The following is an 11,012-nucleotide window of genomic DNA, read 5'->3' as shown; positions in this document are numbered from 1 at the left end:
GACAAGACGCAAAACATCCAGGCAGTTAGGTGATACAAAAAAAGGGACAACAAAACATCCAGATAGACGATACAAGGAAAACCAGGACGGGTCATTTGGAGTTTTCTTTCCTCAGTTGAGTTCCAGATTATCTTTGCAATTTCGGCTGATTATACTCGAGATTGCTCCAATCTGGCCAGCAACAAGGAAAAACAAAGCTAAGAGCATTAGATTCCTTGGAAGAAAGCAGCGAATGTATATGAAAACAAGGACGGAAAAAATGGAGAATGTTACACAAATACAAATAACGTACACATAAGTATACACATGATAAAGGGGTAGGTATGCACATATACATACACATGCACATAGGAGACACACAGTCAACTACCTTAACATACAGTCTGTACACTTATAAATACACATATGTTTGCAGATATATACATTTACACACACAATATAGACATACATATGTACATATTTAAATAGACACAGGTGTGTAAGGAAACACAGACAACTGCCTCTACATGTTACCAGTGAAAAATTGTGCATGTATGTATAAAACATTAATGTATACCAAATGCAGTGATTGTACATGTACCTAAGTAAATGACAAAATACATCTAATTTATGAGTACAAAACTCTAGACACAACCCCACATATAGAACTTAATCATTATAGTACAAACTGAAGGCATTGCAAGACCAACTCACCAATTACCTTGCATCCCAACACTTTTCATTCAGCTTTTCCCTAACAATATTATATTATATTATTTTATTTTATTTTATTATTCACTTTTCTCTGGTTTCATATGCCAAGCCGCTATAGATTCTGACGTATTGTTCCATGATTGATCTTATCAAAGGCCTTTGTAAAATTGATATATATCACATTCAATGTTGAGTGATTCTTTGTTTCTGCACCCAGTTATAATGCTGCAAAATCTGTGTAATGCAGCTTCTTCTTGAGTGGAAGCCATGCTAGGTGTCAGGGAACAATTCATTATCTTCAAGGAATGTGTTCAGTTTCCTCTTGACAATGCGTTCCATGATTTTGTTGACATGGAAGGTTAGAGAGACAGGCCTATAATTTTTAGCATCTGCTCTACTACCTTCCTTATGGCTAAGGTATTTCTTTAACTTTTTGGGAAGTTTTTTTGTTGCAAGGAAACTCAGGAAGAGAATCTGTAGTGGTCTTGCTAGAACCCCTTTACATTTCTTCAAGAGGATTGCTGGGAATTGATCAAGGCCTGAGGCTGAGTTTGAGCTCACTTCATCAATGGTTGATATTACATGTTTCCTCCATTTTGATGCTATCAAAAATTGTCATTTCTCTGTATGAAGCTGTGGTACTGAAGAACTCATCAGGCATAGCTACTTGCAAGTGCTCCAATGAAGCACATTCAGTATTTCATTGCTGTTCTGGGTGTCTGAAGCCAGTGAGCCATTTTCATTGAATAGTGGCCCTATCTTGTACCTTACTAAAGCAGACTCTTTTGCTTATCTAGAGAAAGCTTTAGGGTTTGTCTTAATATTTTTGACTACCCTAGCTTCTTTTTCTGCTCTCTCCCTATCACGGGAGTGTTTGAGTTCATTTTCGATCTTGAGCTTGAAAAGAGAAGCCGTCATAAGAAAACTTACATTAAAAATAATATGCACACGATTTTTTTTTTCTCAATAGAAGTAAATTCCAAAGTAAACGTTTCTAGTAGAGAAGTAGAAGAGAACAGAAGCAGCATATTACTTCATTAGAAATCTACGGATGCACATACGCACATAATAGAGAAAAATGAATCAATTATGGACGACTTGTTCCCAAACACCACCGAGTGGGGAACACTTCTCAAAAATAACTTGCAGTTGTTTCCTTCAAAATTCCTACATGCTCGAAATGTACATACATCAAGGTATATTTGTAGAAAATTTCACGAAAAAAATATTCATTTTCCTGAAAGTTAAGAGGAATTTAAGTGGACTCTGTTGGAATTTCCGAAAATTGCCCCCCACCCCCATTCCAAAACACTTTCACCGAAAATTTTTGTATATTCGGAATCTACATAATAAATACTATATGCATAGAAAATTTCATTAAAAAATATTCATTTTTCTGAAAGTTATGACCTTCCAAATCTGGTGGGTACAACTCTGTAGTTATGCCAATCATCCTTTATTAATGAAATGCACTAAAATATTTAATGAAACTAAGTATTTTGTAAGCAATCTCTCCTGTTTTATTTGCTTTCTTTATGTAATTTGTGACATGCCCCACTATAGCTTCTAACCAAATAATATGTGGAATCCTCCTCTCGGCTCCATCCAGATATATAGGAATAGATATGGAGTTCTAAATACTGTTTATTTGTCCTGCAAGTTAAACTTTAAATTGCACTATCTAAATATTTGTGGATGTGTAAGTACACACACACACACGGTCTGTGTAAAAGTAATGTAAAAGTGAGTGTAACTTTATATTAATTGACAAAGGTCATTTAGATTGCACATGTTTGTTGAGTAACTCTTTTCTCCGTTCATCACTGCAGTTAAATAAAGAATTTCAATTAGAAGTAATGTTTATCATTGAGTTCTTAACAAAGGAAGGGTGCAGACTGTCCAATATGTACAGGAGGTTGCATATTGCTTAAAGAAGGGGAAACCAGGATTTAAAACAAACTTTGCAGTGGAAACCCATCATCCACTGCAACAACTGATGTGAATCACCAGTGAGTGAATTAATTCATTTTCTCAGACAGAAGAAACACAATCAGTGAGCTTACTGCATTATAGAAGAGAGTGGATGACTTAGGGTACAAGTAAGTGTGTGCAAGCTGGGCACATCAGTAGTTGACATCCAATATGAAGATTCCCCTGAGAAGGGATGACAAAATACAAAGATGATTGGCAATTTGCTGTGTTTGAGGGGACCCATACATTCACAGTAAAATGATATCCCAAAACCATTTGGTTACATTTGTATGTGTGACGCCTTGACCCCTCTCACTCTTCCCCATCAAGCATTTCTCCCAATTCTCATCTCTTAACAATTATCACACCCCTATCTATGGTACTACTCAGCTGCTGTGATCTCCTAAGAAAAGAACTAGCACATCCTCCTCTCTTCTGATTACCTTTCTCCCTTTTCTACTTCCTAGCCTGGAACCACTTCTACTTCTGATTATCAGCCCTGCCCACACTATTTCCACCTATCATCTCCTTTTGTGCCTTTAGCCACTGTTGTGTCTCCTCAGCTATACTCCATTCTTAATACCTCTTATCTGCTGTCATTCTCAATGCCCTCTCATATCTACCCTCATGCCTCACTTACTATAACCCCTTATTTACTTCCATATCTCCCTCTTCACTACTCTTACACTTTGCACATCATTCTGCTACATTCTGATCTATCCTCCTTCCTGAGCCATTCCTATATCTCCCACCTTACTCTTCTCCATATTAGAGTTTCCCTTCAACTGCACTTCCACCCTTGTTCATCACTCACTCCATTCATCTCTACCCCCATCTCTAATCATCTGTTACTCCCTCCTTAAACTCTCATAAATGTTTTCACTCTCTCCTCTCCACCCATGAACCACTGTCCATATCCTCTCTTATGCTCACTTTCTTGTATCTTGAAAGTTTTCTCTGGTACTTCACCCTAACTTCGGCTACTCCAACCCACCTCTAAAATGGGGTAGCCATATATTTCCTCTATCGAAAGACACCAGTGTTTGTTCCTCTATCATACTTTAAGCCTTTCAATACCTGACACAAATCAAGCTACACCTCAAATACTCCCCACTTAGTAGGGAGAGATTTTACTTTTTACTTTTTCCATGTTCTTTTTCTGACTTGCAAGTTAACTAGCTAACTCAATAGTGTCAGTGACATGATAATTAAAAAAAAAAAAAAGACAGTATACCCTGAAAAGTAGCTGGTGTTGGGAATGACATCCAACTGCAGAAACCATGCAAGAGCTGAATTTGGAGCTCAACATGGTTCAGTAGCTTGCTAGATTCAACCAAACCATTCAACTCATGTTTAGCATGGAAAGTGAACATTCAATAATGATGGTGAAACAAAAACGTTACACGAAGAAAAAATTAGCATATTTTCTAGATATAATTTGGAAATATCATCATTGTAGAATCTATTTTTATCTGAGAAATAGTTTGTTTCAGATATCATGCACCACACACACAAGCAATAAATATATTAATTTTTCATTTTCTTTTATGAAGATGTGGAAGATGTTTATGCAACTATTTCATCTGAACCAAGCAGTAAGTATAATAAATACAATTAATAAATAGCATTACATTTCATATCATTTTCAAAATTATATATATATATATATATATATATATATACACACACACACATTAGCTGAAATACCTAGCATTGCCTGACTCAGAAAATTAACAGAAACATTGCAAAGCTCTTTATCTAACTTTTTAGTAAATATTTTCAAAGAAAAAAAAAAAAAAAACACTCAAGGAAATTTCAGACAAAGAACACTTTGTAGACCTTTTCATTTTTCTTCTTTTAAGGCTATAATTTGATTTCTATATTCCAAACATATGCAAGTTCAATTCTGTAAAAATTTGTACACAAATTCAAATCTTTTGAATCCCTTTTCTATTTCAGTTTAAACTAACCCTTACCCTAACTCAAAATTGTAATCCTAAATGTAATCCTAACTCGAAACCCTAATGTTAAATTCTAACCCTCAGCTCTTACTTTAAAACTTAAGATCCTAATCCTAATTTTATCCCTAAAATCTAAACTACAATACTAACCCTAATATTAAATCCTAAACCCAATCCCCAAAGCTAGCCCTTAATTTTTGTGTGGAATCATGATCTCCTATATTTGAAACATACTTCTAAAAAAAAATTGAGAACATTAAAATAGTTACCGTATATAACTTTAAAATTAAGCAGAACAAAAAGTGATAAGCAATTGCAATTTTGAAAAACATCTTATTCGCAGAATTGTAATATCTGCTATTTAAAACATAGAAAGTGGAGAAGTACACACATGCATGCAGAGAGAGAGAGAGAGAGAGAGAGAGAGAGAGACATACACACACACACACACACACATATGACATAGCTACCATCCAATGACTATCATCCTGTAACACATATAGCCTAAAAGCTGCTTCTCTATTCAAAGCACAAACATAACCATCAACAGTTTGAAGGTAGATAAAAAATGTAGGACCACAAATTTCATGGAGAAAATAAACGTAAATAAAAACATTCCTGTTGAGTTGGATACACAGTATAAACTCTTCCCAGAACATTGTTAAATTTGATATCAGGATAACCATCAACCTCAGTTCCCCGATCCCTTATCTGGTGGTCAATGAGGAAACTAGGGATAGATGAATGGTTAGTGAGAGCTGTGTGAGTCAAGTACAGGGACGCTGTCAGTAAGGTGAGGGTTGGTACCGAGTACAGTGAAGAATTCTGGGTAGAGGTAGGGGTCCACCAAGGTTCAGTCCTCAGCCCCCTCCTATTTATCATAGTCCTCCAGGCAATAACAGAGGAATTCAAGACAGGATTCTCCTGGGAGCTCCTCTATGCTGATGATCTTGCTTTAATTGCTGAGTAACTATCAGAACTAGAGGAGAAGTTTCAGGTGTGGAAGCAAGGATTAGAATCAAAGGGCTTTAGAGTCAACCTAGCTAAAACCAAAATCCAAATAGGTAGGAAGGTAGACAAACCAAAAACCCCTTCAGGTAGATGGCCCTGCTCGATCTGTAGAAAAGGCATTGGTAGAAACTCTATAAGATGTACCCAGTGTAAGCTACGGACACATAAGAGGTGCAACAATATCAAAGGACAGTTAACTAGGAAGATAGTTTTTGTATGTGGCAGATGCTCAGGAGCAATAAACACTGAAAATGTGCAGAGAACAACTTCTGCCACATTCCAGGGAGAAAAACTAGAAGTAGTTGATACCTAGGTGACCAAGTCAGTAGTAGGGGAGGGTGCACTGAAAGTGTATCTGCTAGAATAAGAATAGCCTGGGCAAAATTCAGAGAGCTCTTACCTCTGCTGGTGACAAAGGGCCTCTCGCTCAGAGTAAAAGGCAGACTGTATGACTCATGTGTACGAACAGCCATGCTACATGGCAGTGAAATATAGGCCGTGACTGCTGAGGACATGCATAAGCTTGCAAGGAATGAAGCCAGTATGCTCCGATGGATGTGTAATGTCAGAGTTCATACTCGACAGAGTGTAAGTACCTTGAGAGAAAAGTTGGACCTAAGAAGCATCAGTTGTGGTGTGCAAGAGAGACGATTGCACTGGTATGGTCACATGGCGAGAATGGATGAGAATAGCTATGTGAAAAAGTGCCACACCCTAGTAGTTGAGGGAACCTGTGGAAGAGGTAGACCCAGGAAGACCTGGGATGAGGTGGTGAAGCATGATCTTCAAACATTAGGCCTCACCGAGGCAATGACTAGTGACTGAGACCTTTGGAAATATGCTGTGCGTGAAAAGACCCAGCAAGACAAGTGAGACCATAACCTGTGGCTTTTAACATGGGTGTAGCCAGCCCACTTATGCGTACCTTTCCTTCTTTGGACACATAACTCAGCTTCAAAGACCTGTTGATGCAAGTGAAATCGAAATCGAACCAAATTCAACAACTGGCACCCATGCCAACCTTCCTTCATTGGACACTAAACTCTGCTTGCAAAGACCTGTTGGGGGAAGTGAAATCAAAATTGAACCAAATTCGATGACTGGCACCCTTGCCAGTGGAGCACTAACAGCACCATCCGAGTGGGATCACTGCCAGAGCAGCTGTCTGGCTTCTGTGCCGGTGGAACGTAATAAAGCACCATTTGAATGTGATCATTACCAGCATTGCCTTACTGGCACTTGTGCTGGTGGCAAGTGAACACAACATTCAAGCGAGGTCGTTGCCAGTGCTGCTGGACTGACTTCTGTGCAGGTGGCACGTAAAAAACATCATCTGAGCATGGCCATTGCCAGTACCGCCAGACTGGCCCTCTCGCCGGTGGCACGTAAAAGCACCCACTACACTCTCGGAGTGGTTGGCATTAGGAAGGGCATCCAGCTGTAGAAACTCTGTCAGATCAGATTGGAGCCTGGTGCAGCCATCTGGTTCACTAGTCCTGGGTCAAATCGTCCAACCCATGCTAGCATGGAAAGCGGAGGACGTTAAACGATGATGATAGAAAATGAAAAGTAAGAAATATAAAAATCAATATAAAAAATAATAAAAGAATACGCAATATAAATACATGTGTGAAAAAGAAGAAAAAAGAAAAAGATGGAGAAAAAAAGGGAAGCAAGAGGAAAGAAGGAGGAAAGTAAAGAGTAGTGTGTGTGTGTGCATGTGTATGCATATAAGTACTTATATATGTATACAAGTGTGTGTATATGTATATATGCATGTGTGTGTGTATATGTATGTATATATGTATATGTATGTATATACATGTGTGTATATGTGTGGTTGTGTGTGTGGATATTTGTCTATAGGCATGTGCACGGATGTATGTGTATGGTTATATGTATAGGTATATATGTATATGTATATGTATATGTATATATATGTGTGTGTGTATATGTATGTATACATGCGTGTGGATGTATGTGTGTGTGTGTGTGTGTGTGTGTGTATGATTGAGTGTAGGCACACTGTACCAGCTGTGAGTGATGAATAAAATGACAGCAAATCAAAAGATTCACAAAGGTCATCTTTTTACAAGAACTCAACATTTTTTGACCACTCCTAACATATTCCATTTCTTTATTCCTGTTAAATTAATCTCTTCTTGGTACCATTTTCAACTACTTTTTGTCTTCTTCCTCTTACCCTTTACCTTCCTCCTTCCTTCCTCTTGCTTTTCTTCTTGTTCTTTCTTTCCCCTTTTTTCCCCCTTTTTCTTTTTTTCTGTTTTTCTTTTTTATTCTTTTTTCTTTTTCCACACATGCTCTTGTACTTACATTCAGCTCAGTAAACTTTCTTGATGTTAACTTTAACTTACTCACAGGTATCCAATCACCACATCATAAACCCAATTCTAAATTGACATATATAAATATAGAAAGTAATCATCCAAAAACAATCACAAATTGCTTAGTTAAGAATATTTAACATAGAATTAACTGTCATCCAGTCAAGAGATTTCCAATATAAATAAGGACCATTATAACATAGCATAGCATTAACAGGATATAAACAAAAGATTAAATTTGACCCACAAAAAGATAATCTACAGACTAACAAGCAGATAAATGAAAATTTGATAGTAATCATCTTTTAATAATGTAAAACTTGATACATATTACACAAATAGAAATAACCCCACCTCCAAATACCAACTCAAATTATATCCAAACAAACATAAATGCCAAACATATTATATCTAGACAACACATGAACAATAATACAAACACAAATAACACATCTAATAACTATTTAAGTGATTTCTGAAATTGTAGGGTTAAAGAAAATTGTAAATTTAAGAATTATTGTAAACGTAAAAACCTAGTATACCAAGCAACTGTTGAAGTCGAAGGCAAATATTTCTATTATGCTGGAGTAACCTCGTGTAATGTGAAATCTAGACTTGCAAACCATCAGACCTCCTTTAGAAATTCCAATAAATGAAATAGCACTGACCTTAAGTAAACTAAACTAAAAGATAGCAATATAACTTATAAAATTAAATGGAAAATTCTAAGCAATGCTTGTGTGTATGAACCAAAACCTGTCACTTTGCCTAGATAAGACATACAATATTTTATTTTCGAAGCATAAACTTTTAAATGATAGATCAGAGAAAATTTTCCAATGCTTACATGCACACAAATATATTTTTTCTAAATATAAATAATTCCCCACTTCTTTTCTGGCAAATAATAATAATATATAATACATCTGATATAAATATTCGGCACTGTCATGGTATTAGCTATCAGAAGTGAAAGTAGAAAAAGGTGGAAAGTATGTATAATTAGAGTTGTTAGGTCTATATAGAATATATTAGAATATTTGGCACTGTCATGGTATTAGCTGTCAGAAGTGAAATAGAAAAATCTAAACAAGGAATGTTAGACAGTTTGATTGGAACTGGTAAGCCGGAGAGCTGTACCAGGTTCCAATCTGATTCGACTTGGTTTCTACAGCTGGGTGCCCTTCTTTATGCCAACCACTCTAAGATAATTAAATTTACTATGTGCTCCTATATATATCAATTGTTTTTGTTTTTTCAGCATATGTTATAGTCTGAGATTTTATTATATCATATCATAAATAGTGAAGGTGTGTCATATAGTGGTTAGGGTATATGGCTCATAATCATAAAATTTTAAGTTCAATTCCCAGTGGTACCTTGTATTCTTGAGCAAGATACTTTATTCCATGTCATTCCAGTTCACTCAGCTGGCAAAAATGAGTTGTACCTGTATTTCAAAGGGCCAGGCTTGTCACATTCTGTGTCACACTGAATCACCTTGAGACCTATGTTAGGGGTACATGTGTCTGTGGAGTGCTTGTACTTTAGTTTCATGAGCAGGCTATTCCAGTGATCAGATCAACTAGAAACCTTGTCATCTTAAGTTATGGAGTAATAGTTTACATCACAAATGTTTTTCAATATGTCTTAGAAATGATTCATACCATGCACCACACATACAAGTAATAAATAACTTTTTATTTTCTTTTTTAAAGATGTGGAAGGTAATTATGAAATTGTTTCGATCAAGTCAAACAGTAAATAGAATTAATATCATTAGTAAATAATGTTCTATTTCATATTACTTTCAGAATTATATATATAGTTAATATATATATATTATATAATATATAGAGTACACACACATCCCTACTCTCACATGCATGCGTGCATGCATGCACTCACACATGCATGCACGCATGTACACACACATGCACACATATCAAAACAGAAGGATGAAAAAGTTTGGTATACTTTTAATTCCATGTTATACATGTTTCTTTACACAATTCTCCAACATTAGTATGCTGATGGTTCTGTCAGTTTGTTACCTTCATGATGATAATAATAATGCTAATAAAAAGAAGATGAATAATAATATGCATGCATAAATAACAAAGAACTAGAAAAGATGGAAAAGTACAGACTACTGAAAGATGAAATTGTAAGAATGTGGACTATGAAGAGAGTGTCTGTAATTCCAGTAGTTGTAGGGGCACTCGGAGCACTAACAACCAAGTTCGAGAAATATGTCAGAGAAATCTAAATTGATATGAGAGCAGAGCAAGCCCCAAAAACTGCACTGCTGGGTACAAGTAACATTTTGAGATTGGTACTTAGATGTTGAATGTCTCCCAAGATAGTTAACAACCAACTAACAAAAGTTCTAATGTGCAGAAAGAGACCCTGTGCGACCTCTGACAGCTGGCTGCTGTCTGTTCTTACAGAATTTACTGGAGCAAAGAAGATCGAGCACTCTGAGAAGTAAAACAATAATAATAATATATTGAAAGCAGAGGTAAAAAGAAAAACAAAGGAAGAAGTACAAAAAGGATATGTAGAAGAATTACACAAGAAGGGACTACACAATCAATTCCATATAGCCACAACAGAAGTTACTACAATAAATAGGTGGAATTTGCTGATGAAAAGACCCCCCCCCCAAAAAAAAAGAGACCGAGAGCACTATACTGGCAGTGCAAGACCAAGCTTTGACCACGAACTGGAGGTGGGGTCAACCTTAGGAATGAGCAAGTGTCTCCACTGCACTGCATCTGCAATAGAGTGTATAAAACCATTGCCCATATTACAAACGAATGCCCTTGACTTGCCCAAAACCACTACAAGGTACAGCGAGACAATCAGGTAGCAAAAGTACTACATTAAGAACCGTGTGAAAAGTGGGGGTTAGAGAGAGGAAAGATGTGGCATGAGCACAAACTACAAAGAGTGGCGGAGTAGGAGACTAGCAAAATCCTCTGGGATTTCCCAATCCAAACAGATCAGGTGCTAGAACATAACAGACTGG

At 36.5% G+C, this 11,012-nt stretch overlaps 2 protein-coding genes across 3 annotated transcripts in view; both read left to right on the top strand.

Annotated features, from left to right (window-relative positions):
- The window catches only part of LOC106880794 (neural cell adhesion molecule L1.1-like), a 537,440-nt gene that overhangs the window by 18,508 nt on the left and 507,920 nt on the right, over window positions 1-11,012 (top strand). The window lies entirely within an intron of this gene.
- LOC106874069 (uncharacterized) overlaps window positions 961-11,012 on the top strand; it is a 35,040-nt gene continuing 24,988 nt past the window's right edge. The window contains exons 1-2 of the mRNA XM_089351885.1: window positions 961-1,051; window positions 4,218-4,259. Coding sequence (XP_089208011.1) covers window positions 961-1,051; window positions 4,218-4,259 — 133 coding nt within the window. The remainder of the gene's footprint in view (window positions 1,052-4,217; window positions 4,260-11,012) is intronic.

The sequence above is a fragment of the Octopus bimaculoides genome, chromosome 5, assembly GCF_046866305.1.
Source record: "Octopus bimaculoides isolate indiv1 chromosome 5, ASM4686630v1, whole genome shotgun sequence".
NCBI lineage: Eukaryota > Metazoa > Mollusca > Cephalopoda > Octopoda > Octopodidae > Octopus > Octopus bimaculoides.
The sequence above is the reverse complement of the archived record's forward strand: the minus strand, read 5'-3'. Positions and strand labels throughout refer to the sequence as shown.